At 35.0% G+C, this 26,944-nt stretch overlaps 1 protein-coding gene across 1 annotated transcript in view; it reads left to right on the top strand.

The window, feature by feature from the left end:
• LOC150095413 (uncharacterized) overlaps nt 1–26,944 on the top strand; it is a 284,955-nt gene that overhangs the window by 103,704 nt on the left and 154,307 nt on the right. Inside the window, exon 6 of the mRNA XM_090410362.1 lies at nt 16,030–16,138. Within this exon, the coding sequence (XP_090266488.1) occupies nt 16,030–16,138 (109 nt within the window). The remainder of the gene's footprint in view (nt 1–16,029; nt 16,139–26,944) is intronic.

The following is a 26,944-nucleotide window of genomic DNA, read 5'->3' as shown; positions in this document are numbered from 1 at the left end:
AGTGAAGATCTGATCCTGACAGCCTCTATTTGGCCTGAATCCAGCTTGTTCTTCACCAAGCTTTTCTTCCACAATTCTTCTCAACCGTTTCTCAAGTATACTTGCATAGATCTTACCAGGAACACTCAGTAGGGAAATACCTCTGTAATTCTCACATTCAGTTTTATTTCCCTTTTTATATATGGGTACTATGAGAGCTCTACTCCAATCATCGGGAATTCGTCCCTCTGTCCAGGCTTTCATAACTATGCAGTGCAGCCACTGTAAGACTCTTATACCACCATACTTCAGCATTTCTGGTCGAATATCATCTACTCCTGCTGCCTTTCCACATTTCAAGCCTTTGATGGCTTTTTCTACTTCAAGTATGGATATGTATTCCTGACTGCATGCCTGGTCAGTGTTTTTTATCACTGTGCTGTCATCACTGCTTGTTTCATTTAGCAGTTTTTCAAAGTAATTACTCCATACTTCAAGGATATCTTTTTCTCCTGTTTTCATTTCACCTTTATCATCTCTAATTCCTTTTACAGCACTCTTTCCTCCATTCCTAAGCTTCTTCAACAACCTCCAGAATATTTTGCCACCTTCTTGATATTTATTTTCTATATTCTTGCCAAAGTCCTCCCATGACTTTTGTTTAGCTAGTTTTACACACTGTTTAGCTTTCTTACATTTGTCTCTGTATTCTGTAAGAGTAAAAGCTGACTTATTTGCCAGGAACTTTTGATATGCTTTCTTCTTTTCCTTCACTGCCTCTTTAACTTCCTGTGTCCACCAGGGAGTTCTGATTTTTTTATCTTTGCACACATCCTCACCACATGCCTCTCTGGCAGAATCAATCAATGTTTCCTTCAGAGTTTGCCACTGAATCTCCAAGGTTTGATTCCTGTTCTCAAACTCTTTCATTTTCTTTTCAATAATATTTCTGTATTTTAGTCTACAGTTTACATCTGAGAGCTGCTCAACTTTTATTCGCTTTAAAACTTTCTTACATGTTATTCTTTTCAATATGAAATTCAATTTTATCCTGCTCAAGACTAAATAGTGATCACTTCCAATTTCAAATCCTCTGTACACTCTGGTGTCCTGCACCAGGGAGAAAACATCACTATCAACAATAACATAGTCAATGAGACTTTTCTTATTCCTAGCCTCTTCTCTCCATGTGAATTTGTGCACATTTTTATGTTGGAACATGGTGTTAGTAATAACCAGTCCATGTCCCCCAAAATATGTCTGAGTGTGAAACTAATATGCAGTCGTGACCTTTATTTCGTAACTTAACAAAATCCCCCCCCCCCCCCGCGTGATTAGGTTCGTACGTTGTTACAAGTGGTGCATTGAGCAACAATCTCAGACAATTGTATTTTCAAGGAACAAAAGTTTATTGAACTCTTAAACATGATACAATTCATTCTTTATCAAATAAAACTCAATTCGATACTAAGAATATATAATACAAATTAATACTAGCTAAACACAAGTATTAGGTTAAAATCCTGTATGAGAATTGTGATCATATTGCCATAACAGATTCTATACATACAAACATGTATAATTCTAGAACTAGTTGACCTTTTTTGTCTAACCCCTTACTGATCTGATCACGCTATAATTCTGTATTTTCTAGGACATATATATTCAGTTACTCTGATTTTCTTACTAAGACAATATGGATTAAATTTATCCTTTTGCTGAGCTAATACACACTTTGACCTTTAAAACTCTCTTAAATAAAATATACAATGTACATGCATAAATCTCTAGGCACAAGAATACTTATTAATGTATAGTAACAAGCTCATTTTCATTCTAGGCTGACATGTACTAAAGTCCTAGTATAATTCTCATTCATCCCTTCAACTGTTCAGTAATTGAACAATGATTGAAGTTACATATGATTTGAATTGACACAAGTTTTTACAGTACCTTTTGACTTTTGCATTATGGGAGATACTGAGATAGGAGTGATGTTAGCTTGCTCCACCTTTGCAGTGAGTTGCCAGGTGTTATACTACCTTACCCCAGTCCTGAAGATACTTTCAGGTGCAAACTTTGTTTGCTCACACTTGGATAAAGGATTAAACTAAATTTATTATAGTCTAACCAAGTGAAAAATAAACTTTCAATAGAATAACCTATTTCATAGATGTTATGATTAATTTCATATGAACTGTGTGATAAATTTCATTCAGTTCATATGTGTACAATCAGATCTTGTAGGGATATGATAGACTTTGGGAGCCTGTAATAGGCAAAACGTGGCTTTCTTTCTGATGTTTCATAAAACTATGTTCTCATCACTAATGAAAAAGCTTAGAAATGGAGGAGAGTATACTGTAAAAGAATCGGAGATGATAAAGCTCACATGAAACTGACAATAAATATATTCTAGATGTCATCATCATCATCAAATTCCTGCCATGTACCCTCAAGGGGTGTACAGGATATGATAGTACTACATGAAAAAAAAATTACATCATTACTAACTTCCTATCTACAATTTTTCTCCAAATCAGTCTGTTACTTCTCAACACTCCAACATTATCAGATCTTACATTTCTATCGTCTAAAGCACTTTGTACCGTATCAATCCACCTATATCTTGGTCTTCCTCTGGGTCGTTTTGCTGCCAACCTGGCAGAGAACACTTGTTTTGCTAATCTTTCCTCGCCCATTCTGATTAAGTGACCATACCACCTGAGATTAGCTCTGCTAACGCATTCCTGGATGCTGACAATGTCAAATTCTTTCCTAATATCCTCGTTTTTAATATGATATTGCCATTGATGGCATCTGTTCACGCCTCTAATCTTTCTCAGGACTCTCATATCTGCGGTCTCTAGTCTTTGGTCAAGTGTTTTACTTCTGACCCAGCTCTCAGATCCATAAGTTAAAACTGGTTTGAACACTTTCTTGTATACAGCTAATTTAGTTTTTCGACTAATTTCTCTCTTATTCCATATGAATTTATTCAATTGACTTCCCACCATACCAGCTTTGCTGATTCTGTTGTCTATTTCTATATTTAATTTACCATCTTCAGTAAAAATCGTGCCTAAATAGCTGAAATGTTTTACTTGTTCCACAGGTTCTCCATTCACAATACAGTTGACATTTTCAATGATTCTGCCTATTTTCATTGTCTTTGTCTTTTTATTGCTGACCTTCATACCATATCTATTACAACAGCTATTCAATTTAGTCAGAGAATCTTGCAGACTTGTAGCAGATTTATTTAGAAGTATAACATCATCCGCATAAAGCAAAGAGCTGACATTAACATCTCCAATTTTTGATATCATGTTTAATACCACTTTCCTTCATAATGTGATCCATATAGATTATGAATAACAGAGGGGATAATGTACATCCTTGTCTCACACCAGATTTAACATTAAACCATTTTCCTGTACTTCCTTCAATTCTAACTGCTGACTTACAACTCAAATAAAGACTAAGTATTGCTTGATATAATGCCCCATTGACACCATATAACTGCAGCGTATTGAATAGCTTCTCTCGTGGCACCTTGTCATATGCCTTTTCCAAATCGACAAAACTTAAATACAGATCTTTGTTATATTCCCATGCTTTCTCGACTATTTGTCGTAAAGTGAAGATCTGATCCTGACAGCCTCTATTTGGCCTGAATCCAGCTTGTTCTTCACCAAGCTTTTCTTCCACAATTCTTCTCAACCGTTTCTCAAGTATACTTGCATAGATCTTGCCAGGAACACTCAGTAGGGAAATACCTCTGTAATTCTCACATGCAGTTTTATTTCCCTTTTTATATATGGGTACTGTGAGAGCTCTACTCCAATCATCGGGAATTCGTCCCTCTGTCCAGGCTTTCTGAACTATGCAGTGCAGCCACTGTAAGACTCTCATACCACCATACTTCAGCATTTCTGGTCGAATATCATCTACTCCTGCTGCCTTTCCACATTTTAAGCTTTTGATGGCTTTTTCTACTTCAAGTATGGATATGTATTCCTGACTGCATGCCTGGTCAGTGTTTTTTACCACTGTGCTGTCATCGCTGCTTGTTTCATTTAGTAGTTTTTCAAAGTAATTACTCCATACTTCAAGGATATCTTTTTCTCCCAATTTCATGTAACCTTTATCATCTCTAATTCCTTTTATAGTACTCTTTCCTCCATTCTTAAGCTTCTTCAACAAACTCCAGAATATTTTGCCACCTTCTTGATATTTATTTTCTATATTCTTGCCAAAGTCCTCCCATGACTTTTGTTTAGCTAGTTTTACACAGTGCTTAGCATTCTTGCATTTGTCTCTATATTCTCTAAGAGCACAAGCTGACTTATTTGACAGGAACTTTTGGTATGCTTTCTTCTTTTCCTTCACTGCCTCTTTAACTTCCTGTGTCCACCAGGGAGTTCTGATTTTTTTATCCTTACAGACAACCTCACCACATGCCTCTCTGGCAGAATCAATCAATGTTTTCTTCAGAGTTTGCCACTGAATCTCCAAGGTTTGATTCATGTTCTCAAACTGTTTCATTTTTTCTTCAATAATCTTTGTGTATTTTAGTCTACAGCTCACATCTGAGAGCTGCACAACTTTTATTCGCTTTAAAATTTTCTTACATGTTGTTCTTTTCAATATGAAATTCAATTTTATCCTGCTCAAGACTAAATAGTGATCACTTCCAATTTCAAATCCTCTGTACACTCTGGTGTCCTGCACCAGGGAGAAAACATCACTATCAACAATAACATAGTCAATGAGACTTTTCTTATTCCTAGCCTCTTCTCTCCATGTGAATTTGTGCACATTTTTATGTTGGAACATGGTGTTAGTAATAACCAGTCCATGTCCTGAGCAGAAATCCAACAGATATTTGCCATTATTATTAGCTTTGCTCTTTTCTCCAAATTTTCCCAAAATATTTTTGTATGTCTCACAATCATTTCCTACTCTGCTATTTAGATCCCCAACAAGGACCAACTTTTCATTTTTCATTGTGTCAGTTGCTTTTTCTAAACCCTCAAAAAATTCCTCCACTTCTATTTTAGTAGAACCTTCTGTGGGACCATAGGCACAAATAAGTCTCATTGTCCAGGTCCCCATTCTCATATTTGCCCACATTACTCTACTTGAGACTGACTGCCATTCAAGAAGATTAGCCTCGTATTTTGTGTTGAATACTATGGCTACTCCTTCTTTTCCTTGATTGTCATTGCCTGAATATAACATTTTGTATTTATTGCTCAGAAAGATCTCACCAGTTTTGGTCTTTTTTGTTTCAGTCACCCCTATTATGTCGATCTGGTACTTATCTAATTCCTCAGCTAGCTCCATTTCTTTGCCATTCAGGCTTCTTACGTTGATAGTACCGATCTTTAACTCTGGTGATGTTGAGTTGGGGTTTGTTTTCAGATTTGTTCCAGTAGCTGACTTTTCGCTGTTTGCCCTGGTTCCCTGGCGAAAACAACGGGGGCCTTGTTTAACCGGGCGACGCCCCAGCCGGCATGAAATTTTGTCATGTTGTACCATCATTCAATATTTTGGTTTAACCAATAAGAATACAATTTGGTCGGCTAAATCTCAAATTGCCAGCCCATCCTCGTCTGTTCAGTATCCAAGTAGATACCCAACAGGGTGCACCACAAGAAGGTGAGGATTGGACATTAGGTCAGAAGCCCTGGTCGGTTCTCCACATTCCTTTAAAGGCTATGTGGAGGTCTCCTCTCAGTTATACAGCTTTGACCCTTAAGCACCCCTATTCTAGATGTGTACTTTAAAAAAAAAAAAAATTGCTAAGTGAAACAAGGAGTGAGAGAACAGCGATAGAAAATATGTAAGAGAAATGAAACCAGGAATGCATGTCAATACTTAAGGTAGAAAAAGCACATGAAAAACTTGGAATGTGAAAGGCAGCTTAGCAAATGATATATGACTAGAAATGACCAAATGGAAGTATAAAAGTTGTGCAGTTGTTGCACTGTAACTGTATAATCCAGAAACCTGATCAGAGGATCAAATTATATATGATTAGAGAAGAGTTCTAGAACCCATATATAAAAAAAGAAATAAAACTGAATGTAGAAATTACAGAGAAATTTCCTGCTGACTGCTCCATGTAATATTTATGCATACATACTTTAAAAGAGGCTGAAAAAATTATGCAACAGAAACTAGGAAAAGAGCTCATTGGGTACTTGCCCAATAGAGGTTATTTGTCAGGATCATGTCTTTATTTTAAGACAGTTGAGAAATTATGGGAATATAATTATAAATTGAAAAATAATGATAAGTTGCCAAGAGAAAACTGTTCAAAACACTTCCATTATATGGTGTAAACAGGACTTTATATCGAGCAATACATAGTCTATATTTGAACAAGTAAAATATTTTGCCCATTTAGTCACTATTTTTGGTGAATTTGACAAATTAAATATGTAAATAGAAAGCAGAATAAGCAAATCAGATATGGTATGAAGTTATTTGAATAAATATATATATAAGTTTATATACACAATTTATGTATATAAGTAAAATTAGAGATTGAACACATGGCCATCGATTGCATAATCATATTAAAAACACATATATTAGGAAGGAGCTTGTTTACATTTTTAGCATTCAGGAATGTGTGAGCAGAGCTAATCTCAGTGGTATGTTCTCTTAAACAGAATGTCAAAATAAAGGTTTTGCTAGATGTTGTTTGTTGCCTGAATGGCAGGAAGAAGACATAGAGGAAGACCAAAATCTAGCTAGATTGATGCATTAAGAAGTGCCTTGGAAGACCTTATATATCAGTCTTCTAAGGCACTTCTTACTGCATCAATCAGTTATTTATTTTCTGACAGTATTGAAGTCCTGACAGATAACAGACTAATTTGAAGGAAAATTGTTGATAGGAAGTTAGTAATAATGTAAAAATTTTTTAGCAGTGTCACAGTATCTTGTATATATACCCCTGAGTGTGCATATCAGAAATTTTATGATAACATCTGGTGTTCTCTTAGATGATAGGAACTAATGGTCTAATATTAGTGGTTCTCAAACATTTTACCTCTGATCTCCACCTGACAAGAGAAAACACTGTCAGCCCTCCCTTTTTAGTAGTGTCACAGTATCTTGTATGTATACCCCTGAGTGTGCATATCAGAAATTTGATGATAACATCTGGTGTTCTCTTAGGTGATAGCAACTAATGGTCTATATCAGTGGTTCTCAAACTTTTTACCTCTGATCCTCACCTGACAAGAGAAAACATTGTCTGTCCCCTCCCCCACCACTACCGGTTTTATTTATCAAAATAGAAGTCATACTAAGTTTGACGTTTTGTTCAGTTTATTTTGTGTTTTCTACATACTATTTAACAGTTTTTGACACAAAATAATTAAAGTATCACAATATTAGGCCTACAATAAAAATTAGTTTTAACACTTGCAATTAACCAAAATATGTATTGAAATGAAACACTATTTGAAATGAAACATTGTTGATACCATGTCAGTCGTTGCTGGTAAAATCAGTGTTTCTGCAGTTGTGTGTGGTTTCTTACATTTAGCAATTCTATGAGAAACCTGATAAGAGGCTAAAAGGGCCTTGGAAGTCACATTTGTAGTTTTAGCAAAGTTCTGTTGGGTGGACTTCAAGCCACCAAGCTTTCTAACAAAAAAATCTTTTGGTTTATTTGTAAACTCAGGATGTTTGGTTTTAAATGTCTCTTTAAATTGTTAGGTTTCATACCATCTGCAGCTAAAATACTTAAACAGATTACACGTTGCAGATGTTCTTCATCATTGATTACAGTTTTCGTAAAGCTTAGTGATAAATAGTTCTCATCATACCTTCTATGTTCTTCATCATTGATTACAGTTTTCGTAAAGCTTAGTGATAAATAGTTCTCATCATACCTTCTTGTTTTCACACTCCGAGTAGCTTCTTTCCCACCACTAGTTGAAGGAGCACTGGTATCTTCATTTCTATCACTATTCAGGAAGCGCTTCATGATCAGTTGTTCACAATCAAAGCAACTTTAAGAGGTAAACAAATCAGCACAATTGCACTGAAACAAGCACCAATGAGATGTCATTAAGTCGCTGCTTTCAGCTGCACATGTATAGTGCTGCCTGGAAGAGGATGCGGCTGCTGCCAAACTATCAACACTGCCTCTGGCACACGCGTTTTATAAGTGCGAGTGAAGAAAATAATTATTAGTTATTTTGAAATTCATGATAATTAAAACCTGTATCATCAAAAGTTTTTCTTTCTGTATTTTTATTTGTTGTTATTTTTAAAACTGATTTAGGACAGTTTTAATTTTTATCTGTAGGAAAGTATGCCGTGCGCCCCTTTCAAGCTATTTGCGCCCCCCACAGTTTGAAAACCACTGGTCTATATCAACTATATAAAATAGAGCTAAAGTTTCATGTTATTCATATAACATGAGCTATAACAAATCAAAAGTATACATTACAAAATTATTATTCCTTTTTGCAACTTATATAATTAGTCATTTATTTATCATAAATAAGGGCAGCTGCACCTGTGTTATTCTGTTTACCAACAATGCACAAAGATTGATTAGCATTGGGATATACATATATATGTGTGTCCATCTGTCTGTCCCAGTCTATACAGCCGTGGAATGTTGCTCATACATAGATTGAATAACTCTCTGAGATGATAGATGTTGCCTTGTGTCTTTTTCCATAGAAGAAAAGATAAAGGCAAAAACAGAACATGTTATGTCTTTTCTGTACAGTTATCTGGGGTTTCTTCTTATTTATTTCCAGCTCAGTAGTGAAAACATATCATCACTAAAATACAGGCTTTAATGGATTCTTTAAGGCCAGTCTGCTGACTAGTTCCATCATTACTCAACTTTTTTCAAAGAATAAGAATATAAGCACCTTCTGGTCAGTATCCATTTACCATCCAGCTTCAAACTTACTGAACCACTCTTCATTGGAACAGCCTCCCTCACTCTGTCCACAACCAGGTTACAACCTTTTTTCTGTCTGGACACACACTATGTGTGTGATGGTAGACAGCTCCCTATCCTCTCACCATCCAACTGATGCTGGAGATCCCACAAGGTTCAGTTTTCTCACTGACCCTCTTCCTTCTGTATATCAATGACCTACTTCAGTTGACCTACAGTCCAATACACAGTTTTGCAGATGACAGCACATTACATTCCTCCCTTTCATTTGACAAACTCTACTCTACACAACTCACTTCAACTCACAGAACATCACCACCACTGCCCATAATTCTGACCTCCAAGCCATCCTCCAATGGGGCTCAGATAATTTCATCAACTTCAATGCTAGTAAAACCCAGTTCTGTCTTATTTCTCACAAAAAAGAGCCATTTTCCCCCAGTGTTATTTTTGATAACACTCAAATTTCCAGACAAGATGAGATTTCTCTTCTTGGAATTACCCTGACATCAGGCCTCTCCTGGCATAAGCACATCACAACCATTGCATCCTCAGTTTCTAAAAAACTAGGATTTCTCTTTCGCTCAAGACGTTACTTAAGCTGTTAACCTAATACAATTCACAAATCTGCCCAGCTATCGAATACTGTTCTCACATTTGGAGTGAAGCTCCTAAAAGCTCCCTCAAAATGCTTGACTCAATACAGAGGAGAGCAATTAGACTGATAAATGACTCATCTCTTACCAACTTGCTTCCCTCACTTTCAGATAGACGTTTGGTCTCTGCAATTTGTATATGCTATAAATATTTCCATGGGAAATGTTTATCTGAAACAGTATCAATAATCCCCCCACTCTGTGCTAAGCCCATTGGAACACGTTTCAAGGTGTACTGTAAAAGGATGCTGCCCCCCAACATCCTTTCACAGTACACCTTGAAACCCACAGAACAAGTTTCTTTTCCTCCCCCTCCTTCAACCCTACTGCTGCTGTACTGTGGAACAGTCTTTCCCCTGACATATTTCCCAAGGAATATAATATACAGGCTTTTAAATCAAATGTAAACAAGTTTCTCCTTTCCCAACCCACTACCCATATACAGTATTAACATACTATAGGTTGATTAGCCAACCTCTCGTATATGGGCCCAACATAAAGAAAAAACCTTCTGCACTTCAAGAGATTTGTTTGCTTTAACTTCTTGCCCACAGATGATAACAATGTGTAATAAGTTTTGCAACCTTTGTGTGTGCGTGCATGTGCATTTGATGTAAAAGAGAAAAAAAGGGAGTTAATTATTTAATTATTCAGTTAATTATCATTCAAAGGCACTTGTTCTTTCCATTATATTTTCAAGTGTATCATAATTAGTATCTACGAATTACCCAATGCAGTATTTCCCAAACTATTGTTCCGTGAAAAATTATCAAAATTAATATGAGCCTAGAATGGTTTTAAATGCTGCGACAAGTTCAAACATGTTTGAAAATCAGATTCTCCTCATTTTGCGTTTGGAGCGTGCTATTAAGGCCAGCGCGTGCTGGCCTTGACTCAGCTGCCCACAGTTGTCCACACCTCCAAGCACGAGTGAAGTATGGAGGTATCTATTCTAGGAAACGTGCAGTCACAAGCAAGGTCAATGCAATGCGCTGCGGCCTGGCACACCTGTAGTGTGCGCTGTTGCATTTTTGCAATGCGATAGTGTGTGCTTAACTTTACATTGAATACGAGACTGATGATACTCGACTCTAATCAAGGTGTTCCATTAAAATTTCAGGATTTGTGAAGTGTTCCATCATAGGAAAAGTTTGACAAATGCTGACCTAATGAATATATTTACTGAAACCATCTAAAAAGAAATTAGGTGCATTCATAATAAGCTTCTGAGAAAAACTTTTATAAGATCCCTCTACAATATCCCTTTGGTGAGCATTGTTAGAATTTATTGGATCAACACGCAATTCAGACAGTTATCTCGGCTCATTCATATTAATTTCCCACTCAGTAAGGGAGAAAAAAAAATCATTTTAAAATACTTCAAAAATAGCTCCAGTGGCTGGACAATGTAGCTAGTTCTGATATTTTACATAAAATAGCACAAGAGGGCTAAAAAAAAATATTGGGGTGATCTAGAATCACCTGGATATATAATATTAGAAAATGGACTAATTCTTTGTTTTCCACTTGTTAAAGAGATCCCAAGACACCTGGAAAAAAAGACTGTGTCAGGATCATTACTTTTATAGTGCTCGAATAGTCTACATAGATTATGGATGAAGAAGAAAAACTAGAAAAAAGGTTTTCATCTAATCCACGAAATAGCCACTATTTTGAGAAGCTTACTGTTTGATTCTTGCCCAAGGTTCCAAAAGAGCACTCAGTGTAGATCTTGATAGTATATACATATATATAACTGCTTATTTGCTTTTCTGAAAATCTACTTGTAATAGTAATTAAAGACTATTTTTTCACTCACAAAATTGTTAATTTCTTCATTTAAGTTATATTGCTTAGAGCTTTGTTTCATCATAACATGTTCACAACATTATTTGCAAGAATAATGTAGTGGACATGTTATATAGTAATAATATATATAGTTATATAGTAATAATATATAACTGGATATTCTCCCCCCTCTTTTTTTTTAACCCTTGACAAGCAGTAAGATAAAAAAAATAATGCTCTCTTTATTAACATATTTCATAATTCTGGATATTGGAATATTGGAGAATAGAAAAACTTAAGATCAAACATGGAACTTCTTCAGATCTCCCAGTAAGGAGGAATGGTGATCTTAACAGTGGGCATTTTAAGATTCATATATCCAATAAGTAAGGTAATGATATCATTCTCACAAGCATCCATGCCATGGTGAAATAAACTCAAAATGAAGGTTGAATTGAAGTTAATGGGTAATTTGCAGAGAGTTACCATAAGCTTATTAAGGTGTGAAAAAAGGATCTCTCTCTGTTATATTCACACACACATACACACATCAATTTTGTATTCAAGATGTATAGAATTTTGAAGTACTTCACTCACTAAAATATAGTTTTAAATTACAAAAACAAGTGTAATAAATGAATTCCATACATACTAACATATTAGCTTAGTTTTGTTTTTGATTCATTCATATAAGTGGAATATAATATGTACTGTATTTTTAATTAAATAAAAAAAAATCTGTTTTGGAGGGGGAAAAAAGTATTGAAAACACTTGAATTTTGATTGTCAGTTAGTAGATACTGAAAGGATGACTCTTCATGGAGTTAGTAATCTGTAGCAGGTTTATACCAAGACATTTGGTCATTTTAGAAATGCTGAAGTTCTAAGATTCATATTTAATTGTGCATAGCTTGACTCGAATTTTTTTTTGACTTCCTTATATATTTTGTATCTTTTCATCCTTACATGTTGCTGCACTTTTTTGAGAGGTGAGACAAGTCTCGTTTCTTTTTCTGAAGTCAGTATAAGCAAACTTCAAATTGTTAGTGTAATTATGATTTATTGTATGATTTCAAAAAATGGAAACGTGAAAAAGTGTGACATCATTTAACAATGTCATAATTTCATTGTTTCATTATTATTAATATTATACAGGTATCTCCATGGAGTCAGAGGACTCATTCCAGGAGATTCATTATTCATACACTAGCCACTATTAACACAATACCTATCATATCTCTCTTTAAACTCATTCACTGATGAAGCATCCACAACCACCTCTGGTAATTGATTCTACTCATTCACCACACTCCAAGCAAAAAATCTAGTCCTAACATCCTTGCTAACGACACTCCCTTACACAATTTCCTGGGTGACCCCTTATTCAATCCCTTCGTGCCATTGTACTGAAAAAAAGTCTTCAATGTCAATCCTATTAAAACCTCTTTAATGACTTATATGCTTCTATCATGTCTCATCTTTTATTGCGTATCAACTAGTTTTTGAAGCTCATAGACCATCAATCTATTCTCATAGGGAGCATTCTACAGACCTACCACAATCTTTGCCACTCACCTCTAGATCCTTTTCACCAGAATATCCATAGATGAGTAATCTGATGTGCTGTTTTTTGGTTATCTTTGCAATATGCCTTCTAAACTTCAACTCCCTGTCCACAATCACCCCCCAAGTCCCTGGCATCATCATCAGTTTCCTGAAGTTCACTTCCATAAATATAGTATAGCTTGTAATCTCTTCTTCCCAAAGTGCATCACCTTACATTTGGCCACGTTAAACAGCCATTTACCTTTGCCCATATTGCTAGTCTATTTAAGTCACTCTGCAGGATCTCTGCATAACCTTCATTTACCATTCCTGTTCTCGTAACAACTGAATATTTTCATTCAAATCATTTCCTATATCATGATATACAAATAGAGGACCAGTATTGAATCTGCAGTACACCTGGTCACATGCCTTCTCCTGGACTCAACTCCTCAATAAGCTCTCTTTGAGGTCTGTCCATCAGCCACCCTCTAATCCAAATCACCGGATTCATATCCGTTCCTGTTGTTCCAGTTTCATAGACCTTCCATAGGGTTCCAAATTACTAAGGCAAGAGTATCTTTCACAAAACTATGTTGTCCCTCATAGAGTATCATATTCGTATCCACTGAGTCCTGAATTCTGTCTTTCACCAATTTCTCTAATACCTTAATCACCACACATGAGATGCTGATTGGCCTATAATTTGCTACTTCTGTCTTGGAGTGGGATTTATGTAGTGGGACTATATTGTCCTCTTTTAACTCCATTGGAACCTTCCCAGTATGGAGACTTAAATTAAACAGCTTGGTCAGAGGAGCTGATAATTCCTTCACACATCCTCGAAATACATGGGCCAATGTGCCATCTAATCCATGGCTGTGTTTGTATTGAGGTTCTGCAATATTTTAAGCACCTCCATTTCTTCAACCTTTATTCTCCTATCAGTCAATGTCACATCTAATATTGAAAAGTCACCACCTAGATGTTACACCCCTGTGAAATGCTCACTCATTAATTCAACTATTTGGTTTGCTTCTGTTTTATCTCCCCACCATCAGCACTTTTTAAAGTCATCCTTTCCTAATCATTCCTTTTTTTATTTTCCACATAGAAAGAATTCTTTTTGATTTCTTTTGGCCTCATCAGCTAGCTTTCTCTCAAATAGCTATGGCCTTACTTACCATACAGGCCACCCGTCTTTCCTGTATGTTGTACTGCTCATGGGCATATTGATCACCTTTTCTTTATATTCCCTTCACAACTTTTTCTTTGTCTGCAACCATTGCTTAATGATGCTATTCATCCATCCACTCCTACCTCAATTAACCTTCCAACTCTGGGTACACATTCTGATTCTTTCTTCAAACATCCATTAACCACCTCCCACACCACCAACATCTCTCCCTTTCAAATTTTTATGCCATGGCACCACCAAAAGCTGAATCCTCAGATTGTCACAATCACCTGCTTCATAATTCCAAATATATCACTTCTTAACAGAAAATTCTGCATGTCTGTCAATATCCCAGCCCAAGACTACATACTGACTTTCCCCAGGTGGAAATCAGCAGCATAGCTTGTTTGGTTAAGTTCTCTGATGTTATAATCGGATCTAGCACTCTGAAACTTTATATCCCTCCATTTCATACTGCCCAGGTAATTATCTCTCAGCTGCTGTATAAATGCCATTTACATTCCCTCCTTTTGACCATTTCTCTTTCCCAATAGTTGAAATCCCCTATAATAATTACTCAGCCTGCACTCATCATGCTAATTGGGCAGTGCATATTATCTGCATTCTCCCTTGTGTCTCCTGGATTATAGCAGCAACCAGTTACATGTTTTGTCCTGTTGACCTCTATCTTACACCAGATAGTCTCAAGTGAAATGCCCTCTGCATCTGTGTTCTCCTGATGTACTTCTGTTCTTTTCGACTTCAATTCGTCTGTTATCATTAACAACCCCCTTCTCCTGTTGCTTCTTTTCTCTCTGAAGCTACTATATCACTTGCATTCTATTCCCATGACCATATCATCCTCGGGTCAACCAAGTCTCACTTCTTACAGCATCACTAACACATCCTTAATCTTAGCATTAGAAAAACTTGATTTTGTCACACTCTCCTCAAGCACTTTTCTTATCAATGATGATCTTATCTTATTCGTGCTTTTGCTCTTTCACAGTGTGCTTTCTGTCCTGTTTTTTTTACTTCTGTTGCATACTATTATGAATGAATTCAAGAAAAGGTATGATAGCTGGTGTGGGTGAAAGGTAGCCTCCCTCTGAGTCCTTAACTCTCTGGAGTTTCTGTTATAATAATAATGTTTGATGAATTATGATTAGAAGATGGAAGTATGGCATAGAGGAGATGGTTAGAGAATATTGACATCAGGAGGCTTCAACAAAGAAAGGAGGCAGATGGGAGGGGGTCTATAACCTAAAATGGTTATAAAAAGAGCTTAGAAGGAGAGTTATGATTAAACCTTATTCACATGCTATGCTAGTACCAGCAGTGTCTCTGGTGTCAAGAGATAAGCAAGCACACATTTTTAAGGGTTATTTCTCATGTTACAAAAAATACTATAGCAAATTTTTTGTGTGACATCCATACACAAAAATCTGTAAACCCATAGTACATAGTATCATTGGTGCACTAGGGATTTTTTTCTATGTTTATTAATTTTAAATAAAATAACATTTTTTTGTGTGTTTTTATTTGTTTTTTACATAATCCAGAAACCTTCTCTAGAGATCAGATACAGAGAATTTTTCAATACACTTCAGTGTACTGAAAAATTCTCAATAGACTTCAGTCTTCAGTCCTCCTATAAGTGGGGCAGTTGTTTTGCACCAGGAGATGAAATTCATTTCCTATCCAAAGGCAGTTGCAAGCATCCATGCATGTTACTATATTCAAACCTACAGCCTGTTGGTTGGTATGTGGATATGCTAACCACTTGATCATTCAGGCTGGCAGTATTTTTGGAGTATTGTAATTGCAGTATTTTTTTAATATTTGAATAGCATTTGAATTTTTTACATAAATTAACATACATTTTTTTTACTGTAAATATGAACTTTTTTTTGCTAAAGGTCTGCTTCTTTTGATAGAATGGAGCAAAAGCCAGTGATGCCCTATAAGATATGGCATGAAAAATTAAAACAAAAAGTGAATTCTTGGTATAAAGTCTTCCATAGCAAAGATCAAAATGTGATAAAAGTAATAATTTTTAATTTCTTCTGAAGTTATAGTAGTACTAAATTATGAGAAAGAGTTATTCACTGTTGATTTTTGAAATATAAATATGTTATTCACATTTATTCTACACTAAAGAAAAAAAAAATCAATAGAATTTTTTCCCATTTTTCATATATATTCTATATTTTAAATGTTTAAATATTTAGCAATCAAATATTCTACAAACTATACATGATGATGATAATACTTCATCATCATCATCATCATCATAACACTAAATACAGGTATAGACCATATTGATCTGTTCCAGTCTCATTATCCATCCAATATCTTTTTTTGGAAAGAGAAGGCAGGGTAGACCTCAAGTCTACACCCTGCCTTCTCTTTCCAATTGACTTATATTTTAGTATTTGTTTAGGATGTTGGCCATTCAATTTACATGTTCAATGATAATACTTTTTTTTTCCTTAACTCTTCTCAGGTATTTGTATCGGTATTTCGTAATGCAAAGCACATATCTTTACGGACATGCAGAAATATGACTGGTTTGGATAGTTCAATTAATTCAGTTCACATCCTCATATAGGATGTGAATTGAATTATTAATACTAATGTAATTAATTCACAGAATTACACATACGTTATTATGACTATTAATTTCATCATTATTAATAATCATATTTGCAATGTATACAAGGATCATTCCAGAGGTTGGTTAATTAGTATAATTATGTAATTTACATATTTAATCAGTTCATTACTAATATATACTGTAGGTTTTACAATCTTTCATGGGTGCAAATATGGGAAAGTCTTTTGTTTGCTTATACTTGGATAAAGGATTAAACCAAGAATGTAATTTCTTGGCATTTTTCATTTATAGTATAACCAAGTGGAAAAACTTAAGTTTGTAAGTTTGTTCAAATATAACTAACTCATCACAGCAATTAATCAATCTCTGGAAATGTTCCTCATAAAGGATATGAATTGAATTATTAATACTGATGTAATTAAGTCACAGAATTACACATAAGTCATTATGACTATTAATTTCATTAGTATTAATAATCATATTTGCAATGTACACAGGGATCATTGCTGAGGTTGGCTGATTAGTGTAATTACATAATTTACATATTTAGTCAGTTCATTACTAATATATACTATAGATTTACAATCTTTAATGAGTGGGATTCATGTTTAAAAAAAAACACTTAAGGATTCTATTTAATCAGGATTATGTGACTTAATGATGGGTTACTTAAGGGTCAAACCAAAATAATTGGGAGTAAATTTTTATTATTATTATTATAATTACATAACACCTCCAGGGAGGACACCAACTGCAACTATTTTCATCATCTACACCAACACCATCTACTGCCGAACACCACCACTAGTATTTTCACAGAGAGTCACTTTTGGCTGGAGAGCAGATACGCTAACCACTTGGCCAACCAGACCAGCATTTTTAGTTATCTAACTTGCAGAATGCAGAGAACTGACCATGGTTCTTTATTTAGTGTTCATTCCTCTCCTTTTTATGGTGCACTCTTTTAGTAGATATCTACTTTTATACTGAGTGAATTAAAATACGCTGTCAAGTTGGGACTTTGGCAATCAAATTGTATTCTGTATGCATTTAAACCATATGTAGAAGTCCTTGACTGCTTTTGTCAGGGAACTAGGGAAGATGCATGTCCGGACAGTTCATCGGCGACAATTCATTGCGAAGACTATTCATCGTGGAGACTTTTCCTCGCGAGGAAAAATTCATTGTGGAGGCTATTCATCGCTGGAAATTTAATCGTGGGGAAAATTCATCACAGTTATATGGAAAAAAAATATTTTAAAAAAAATTTACGAATAAAGTTGTTCATATTCTTTCTTACTATAGGCTCTGTTGATGGAATATTAATTGTTACAGAACTGGGATAGGATGGTGAGGGAGAAAGAGCACCATATTTAAGAATATTTAGGGAGAATAGTTATATCCAACTAACTGCTGATTGGTCAGATTTCTGACAACAATCAGCAGTTGTAATAATTGAGACTTATTTTTAGGGGGTAAAAGAACACCGTAAACGATGTTATAAATGAAAAGATATCCATGAAATCTATTAGTGAAAATTAAAATTATTTGAACTGTTTGTTATCTGCTAAAACACGTTAATACAAGTGTCGTGCACCTAGAAGGCATGAATGCCGTGATGTTCTGTTTTTATTTTATTCCTTCAAATTTGTACTAGTAGGCCACTTCGAAGGAGCAATTATTATTCTGTTGTTATTAAAACAGCTTAAAAATTTATCTTCAAGAGGAACTAGAATCAGTACAATGAGGCATCTCTCTATCAATATTTGTATTCTTGAAAAGGACTGTTTTGATGATCATGAAAAGGAACACTTTTTATTTCATACTATTCAAAATTGAGTAGTAAAAAAAAATATGAAACAAAATAGATGAATGCACAGCCACAAAGTTTTCAAAATAAAAAATTATGGGCAACTCCTCTTGAGTAATCAAGAGTTTCACAATTTTCATAATCACTAACGATGAGCTGAAGTCTTTTTGCAGTATCTCGATAGCGTTTCTTACCAGGAAGAGGTTGGGTGCCAGCTATATATTGCTCTATTTTTCCCTCATTGAAATGTTGCTCATCCTTCAAAGTTTTTAGTTCAAAGCACCAATTAGTTCGCTGAAAGCAAGATGCCATCCTTCACATGAGTTGTTTGTCTTTGATAACCCTTCCAGAACAGCATAGTAACAATTCCATAAGGCATGGGGAAAGCGAGATGGATGATGAAGTGATCAACAATCAGGTTTGCCAATCCATGTGTCTTCTACGTAGTGCAGAACAGAAAAATTGATGAGCTTCAGCAGGATAGTCATTATTTTCACATAACACTTCAAAAGCATGTACAACATTTGTAAACACAAAAACAATTGCTGATATCATGCACATTTTTATTGCAAATTCGGAATCACGTTATTGTTTATAATGCCATGAATTGTGTACAGCTGCTCAAAAAGAGGTGGAGTAGTTTTAAAAGTGCCATCTGCATACCATGTTGTCGATTGCGACAATAACTGTAGATTTCGTTTAGTAGAAAATATCAGTAATCTGTTGTGGCTATCGTTGCTGTCATGCAAAAGGAGCTCTTCATTTCCATAGGTGATTTTATATATAGGCGAAATAATTAAATTACTTCACGAATTTGGATTTGTTGGTACCTGTCCTGCTTGATTTTGGGTTCTTTGAATAGACTTCTTGAGGCATTGCTCAGCATTTGGCCAATGATGGCAGGAGATATTTTTGTGTATGCTTCCGTGATAATTCGATGAATCCTATCATTAGTTGTATGGGCTCGATCTTTAATCTCATTAAGTAGCTTTGCTGCTTCAACCCGTGCCATGTTACCAGCATGATTATGTTGGTTAATTCGTTTGATAATGTTGTCGCCAGCTATATGAGAACACGTGACGTAAAACTGTTTAATTTGAAATTTCCAGTGCAGAACTTCACTTTCAAATATCTATGCAGGAATATATTCATAGTAGCAGCTCCAACATAGTAGTGAAACAGCAGCTTTTATACTCTGGGAACCAGCAGTTAAATTCAGCCGGGGCTCTCCAGGTCCCGGAACATTTTTCTGTTTTGTGACTTTTCTTCCTTTACGGTAATTAAGCCTAACGTGAAACAGACAGCAATGACAAGTTATTAAGAAGTGCATATGATTGGTGGGGTATTAACAAAAGATCATGGATCGAAAGATAAAAGCAAGCCGCTAGTTGAGTTGAAATGCTAACTCTCTTCAACCGAATTCCATATGTGAAACTGCCATAACAACATTCACTGTATATATATTTCTTAGTTTTAATACGTTCGGTTGAATTTCATTACTGCTTTGCGAACTCACACACATCTAATTAATAACAATAGTTTTTAGTTAGATACTGTGTTTGCCATATGGTTTTGCTTGAGTCTATACAGCATAGTTTCTGTATGAGGGAACATGTGATTCATTCATTAGTGTCGTTTTTATCGAAGTTGTCTCTAATTACACTATTTGTTGAGAAATATATTACACAGACTGCTCATACCTTATTCACTGACATAATAAAAGTAATTGTTTTTCTTGCCTCTGCAATATAGTGGCTATTGGGGAAGGCGTGTTGATTACCACAGGAACAGTTACCGTCGCCCCAACTTGCACGTGTTTACGCTTTTTTTCATGTGTGAGGTATATGCGAAATTTTTTATTTTCTTTTTTCGAAAAGTAAAATCAGGCATAGTGCGAGTTACATTCGAGTAAGTATGGTATTTCAACTATGGATAAGTACATTGGTTCCTTCTTTAATCCTGCAGTTAAAGACGGTACCAATGGTACCAATTTTTTTGCGATCGAAGAAAATTGCAGCTTAGGTCGCATGTATCCGAAAGATATATTCATTACTAGTATGTGCTGAAATGCGATAAAACTTAAAAAAAAAAAAAAACACTACAAATTGAATACATGATAGTTTGTTTATTTTCAGATACAATCTAGAAATTATTGAAAAAAAGAAACAAATTAAAAAAGAACTAAACCAATACTATACTGTCATTGGAGTTCGCAGTATCTTTCAGATACAATTTATTATCAAATATCACACACCTGTGCATAACACTTGTTAAACCAAACTGACTTCAATTTTCTAGCGAATAACGCTTTCAGTGAATTTTTTCTGTAATGATTTTTCCTGCAATGAATTTTGCTCATAATGAGATTTCCCTGTGATAAATTTTCCTCTTGATCAATTTTCATGCGATGAATTGTCCATGAACCGGGAAGATGCGATAATTAAGGAACAACCTCAACAGAGTTGAAGATAGGCATCATCGGCATATCCAGTACCAATGGGAATGTTGTAAAACCAATAGGAGAATTATGCCATGTGGCCATAATTGGGGTTACTGAGACAAAGAGGACAAAACAGATGGGATTCTTCTAAATAATAAGTGCAGAATGATATATTCCACTAACAGTTACCAAAGAAATGAAGGAATAGCTATAGTATTTAACACTAAACAATGCAGATTTCAAAAAGAGAAATTCGAAATGCAACTTATGTGTGTGTGTTTCAGGAAAAATGCTAGTGGTGTATTCTTTTATTCATTCAAGGGAGCAGCTGAAAAAAAAAAATCAGAAAAACGTAGGACTGATAATGGTACTGCTGGATTTCTGCTCAAGATATGGACTAATCATTTTTGGCACTGTTTCAACATAAAATTCATTTTCATTCATTTCATTCATTTATGGACATAAAATTTATGTCCATGAATTCACATCGAGAATGTACAAGATCAAGAGAATAATGCAAGTACATGCTAGTAAGTACCTGTCCTGAACAGAACATGGACTAGTCGTGACTGACACAATATTCTAACATAAAAGCCACAAATTCACATTGAGAGAATACAAAGAAATAAAAGTCTCATTGACTATGTTATTGTTGATAGTGATATTGTCATGTTGAGACGTGAGTATACAGAGGACTTGAAATAGGAAATTATTGTCATTTAGTTTTGAGCAGGATAAAATTGAATATCACATTGAAAAGAAAAGTGTGCAAGAAAGTTTTAAAACTAATCAAAATTGAGTAATTTTGAGAGGTGAAGAGTAGACTACACAAATAAAATACACAAATATTACTCAAGGAAAAAAAAAACCAGTTTGAAAGCAAGAACCATACCTGGAGATTCAGTGGCAAACCCAAAGGAAATGTTAATTCAACTAGAGGGCATGTGGTGAGGTTCTCTGTTGGAATAGAAAAATCAGAACTCCATGGTTGACTCATGAAGCTAAAGAGGCAGTCAAGGAAAAGAAAAAAGCATATCAGAAATTCTGGGCAGGTAAGTCAGCATTTGCTCTGAGAGAATACAGAGAAAAATTTAAGAAAGTGAAGCAATGTGTAAAACTAGCTATACAAATGTCATGGAAGACTTTGGTAAAAACATAGAAAATAAATATTAGTAAGGAAACAAAATATTCTGTAGGATATTGAAAAAGCTTAGAAATGGAGGAAAGAGTACTGTAAAAAAAAAATCAAAAATGATAAATGTAACGTGAATATTGATGATAAAATATTCTAGAAGTGTGAAGTAAATACTTTGAAAGAATTACTAAATTAAACAAACAGTGAGAATCTACATGTAGGACACACTCAAGTGGAATGCAATCAGGTAGAAAAAAGCCATCGGCTGTTAGAGTAGATGATATTTGACCAGAAATGCTTGAATATAAAGGTATGAAAGTGTTACTGTGTATACACTGCATAATTTAGAAGGCCTGAGAAGTTCAAATTCCAAATGATTGGAGTAGAGCTTCCTAGTACCTATCTGTATAAAGGAAAATAAAACTGACTGAGAATTACAGAGAAATTTCTATACTGAATATTCCAGGTAAGATTCATTCAAGGTTAAATAGTGCAAGAGAAACTTGGAGAAGATTAAGCTCTGTTTAAAGACATATAGAAGTAGTCAAGATCAGATTTTCATTTTAAGACAGATAATTAAGGAATCATGGGATTATAACATTGATCTGTGTTTAATTTTGTAGATCTGGAAAAGGCAAGTAAAGGTTCCAACAGAAATGCTGTTCAATATGCTACAGTTATATGATGCATGATGAATTGGAGGAATTATAAAAGATGGTTTAATGTTAAATCAGGTGTAAGACAAAGGTGCACATTATCTCCACTGTTATTCATCATTTTAGGGATTGCATTATGAAAGAAAGAAAGTAAAGTAATATTAAATCATCATCATCATCAAATTCCTGATATATACCCTCTTTGGGTGTACACAATATGATAGTACTACATGAAAAATACCATTACTAACTTCCTATCTATAATTTTCCTCCAAATCAATCTGTGAAGATTCCAACGTTATCAGATCTTATATTTCTATCTTCTAAGTCACTTTTTACTGTATCATCAATCCACCTATATCTGCCAGCCTGGCAGAGAACACTTATTTTACTAATCTTTCCTCTCCCATTCTGTATAAGTGACCATACCACCTGAGATTAGCTCTGTTAATGCATTCCTGGATGCTGACAATGTCAAGTTCTTTCCTAATATCCTTATTTTTAATATGACATAGCCATTGATGCCATCTGTTCATGCCCCTAATCTTTCTCAGGACTCTCATATCTACAGTCTCTAGTCTTTGGTCAAGTGTTTTACTTCTGACCCTGCTCTCACATCCAAAATTCAAATTGGCTTGAATAACGTCTTGTATACAGCTAATTTAGTGTTTTGACTAATTTCTCTCTTATTCCATATAAATTTATTCAGTTGACTTCATACCATACCAACTTGGTTGATTCTGTTGTCTATTTCCATATTTAATTTACCATCTTCACTAAAAATTGTGCCTAAGTAGCTGAAATGTTTTACTTGTTCAATAGGTTTGCCATTCATAATGCAGTTGATATTTTCAATGTTTCTGCCTGTTTTCATTGTCTTTGTTTTTTTAATGCTGACCTTCATATCATATCTGTTACATTTATTCACTTTAGTCAGGGAATCTTGTAGACTTGTAGCAGATTTATTAAGAAGTATAACATCATCTGCATAAAGCAAAGAGCTGAGATTAGCATCTCTAATTTTGATATCAGGTTTAATACCATTTTCCTTCATAATGTGATCCATATAGATAATGAATAACAGAGGGTATAATGGACATCCTTGTCTGACACCAAATTTAACATGAAACCACCTTCCTAATCTTCCTTCAATTCTAATGCCCCACTGACACCATATAATCGTAGAGTATCAAATAGCTTCTCTCTTGGCACTTGTCATATGCCTAGAGAGAAGCTATTCGAAACACTTCTTTTTGTTATGTTCCCATGATTTCTCAACTATCTGTTGTAAAGTGAAAATCTGATCCTGACAGCCTCTATTTGGCCTGAAACCAGCTTGTTCTTCACCAAGCTTCTCTTTCACAATCCTTCTCAACCGTTTCTCAAGTATACTTGCATATATCTTACCAGGAACATTCAGTAGGGAAATACCTCTGTAATTCTCACATTCAGTTTAATTTCCTTTGGGTTCTATGTTTGTTTTTTATATATGGGTGCTATGAGAGCTCTACTCCAATCATCTGCAATTCATCCCTCTGTCCACTCCTTCTGAACTATGCAGTGCAGCCACTGTAAGACTTTTATACCACCATACTTCAGGATTTCTGGTCGAATATCATCTACTCCTGTTGCCTTTCCACATTTCAGGTTTTTCATGGCTTTTTCTACTACAAGTATATGTATTCCTGACTGCTTGCCCAAACAGCTGAGATGTTTTACTTATACTAGACAAATTCTCCATTCAGGAGAATTTGTCTAGTACGAGATCTTATATTTCTATCAAATTCTCCTGGTCAGTGTTTTTTACAACTGCTGTCATCACTGCTTGTTTCATTAACAATTTTTTGAAGTAATTACTCATGCCTCAAGGATACATTTTTTCTTCTGTTTTCATGTCACCTTTATCATCTCTAATTCCTTTTATAGACTCTTTCCTCCATTTCTGAGCTTCTTCAACAACCTCCAGAATATCTTGCCACCTTCTTGATATTTATGTTCTAACCAAAGTCCTCCAATGACTTTTGTTTACCTAGTTTTACACAGTGTTTAGCTTTCTTACATTTGTCTCTGTATTCTCTAAGAGCACAATCTGACTTATTTGCCAGGAAATTTTGATATGCTTTCTTCTTTTCTTTCACTGCCTCTTTAACTTCCTGTGTCCACCATGGAGTTCTGAGTTTTCTATTCTTACAGACCTCACCATATGCCTCTCTGGCTGAATCAATTAGTGTTTTCTTCTTGGAGATTCACTTGCCACTGAATCTGCAAGGTTTGGTTCCTGTCCTCAAACTCTTTCATTTTTTCTTCAATAATCTTTGTGTATTTTAGTCTACAGTTCACATCTGAGAGCTGCTCAACTTTTATTCGCTTTAAAACTTTCTTACATGTTATTCTTTTCAATATGAAATTCAATTTTATCCTGCTCAAGACTAAATGGTTATCACTTCCAATTTCAAATCCTCTTCACACTATGATGTCCTGCGCCAGGGAGAAAACATCACTATCAACAATAACATAGTCAATGAGACTTCTCTTATTCCTTGCCTCTTCTCTCCATGTGAATTTGTGCACATTTTTATGTTGGAACATGGTGTTAGTAATAACCAGTCAATATCCTGAGCACTTCAACATCCAGACAGTCAATATCCAGAAATTCAACAGGTATTTGCCATTATTATTAGCTTTGTTCTTTTCTCCAATTTTTCCCAATATATTTTTGTATGTCTGACAATCATTTCCTACTCTGCTATTTAGATCCCAACAAGGACCAACTTTTCCTTTCTCATTGTGTCAGTTGCTTTCTCTAAAGCCTAAAAGTATTCCTCCACTTCTACCTTAGTAGAACCTTCTGTGGGACGATAGGCACAAATTAATCTCATTGTCCAGTTCCCCCCATTCTCATATTTGCCCACATCACTCTACTTGAGACTGACTGTCATTCAAGAAGATTAGCCTCGTATTTTGTGTTGAATACTATGGCTATTCCTTCTTTTCCTTGATTTTCATTGCCTGAATGTAACATTTTGTATTTATTGCTCAGAAAGGTCTCACTAGTTTTTGCCTTTTTTGTTTCAATCATTCCCTATTGTACTTCTTTGGCTAGCTTCCTTTCTTTGCCATTCAGGCTTCTTATGTTGATAGTACTGATCTTTAACTCTGGTGATGTTGAGTTGGGGTGGGTTTTAGGATTTGTGCAAGTAGCCAACTTTTTGCTGTTTTCCCTGGTTCCCTGGTGAAAACAATGCGGGCCTTGTTTAACTGGTGACGCTCCAGCTAGCATGAAATTCTGTCATGTTGTACCATCATTTTTTATTTTGGTTTAAGCCAATAAGAATACAATTTGGTCAGCTAAATCCCAAATTACCAGCCCATCCTCATTCGTTTCGTATCCAGGTAGATACCTAACTGGGTGCACCATGAGAAGGTGTGGATTTGACATTAGGTCAGAAGTCCTGATCGGTTCTCTACATTCCTTTAAAGGCTATTTGGAGGTCTCCTCTCAATTATATAGCTTTGACTCTTAAACACCCCATGACATTAGATATGATATCAAAATTGGAGGCGTTAATCTCTGCACTTTACTTTATGCAGATGTTATATTTCTAAATAAATCCAGTACGATTCTTCAGATTCTCTAACTAAATTGAATAACTGCTGTAATTTGATATGAAAAACAATAATAAAAAGCCATAGACTGTAAAAATATCCATTGCATCCTGAATGGAGAATTTGTCTAGTACAAGTAAAACATCTCAGCTGTTTGGACACAGTTTTTAGTGAATATGGAAATATACAATAGAATTAGCAAAACTGGTATGGTAGAAAGTCAGCTGAATAAATTTATACAGAATAAGAGAGAAATTATTCAAAACATCAAACTAACTGTGTACAAAACAATGTTCAAACCAGTTTAACTTAAGGATCTGAGAACTGGGCTTGAAATAAAACACTTGACCAAAGACTGGAGACTATAGATAACAAGTGTTCTGAGAAAGAGTGAGGGAATGAGCATATATCATCAGTAGTAGAATCATATTAAAAATGAGGATGTAGGAAGGAATTTGATATTGTTAGCATTCAGCAGCTTGTGAGCAGAACTAAACTCAGCCAGTATGGGCACAACAGAATGGGAGAGGAATGGTTAGCAAAACAAATGTTGTGTCAGGATGGCAAAGAACAACAGAGAAATATTAA

Source organism: Typopeltis vanoorti, chromosome 20, assembly GCF_054136105.1.
Source record: "Typopeltis vanoorti isolate ZY-2024b chromosome 20, IOZ_Tvanoo_1.0, whole genome shotgun sequence".
Classification (NCBI taxonomy): domain Eukaryota; kingdom Metazoa; phylum Arthropoda; class Arachnida; order Uropygi; family Thelyphonidae; genus Typopeltis; species Typopeltis vanoorti.
This window is presented reverse-complemented; position numbering and strand designations above follow the sequence as displayed.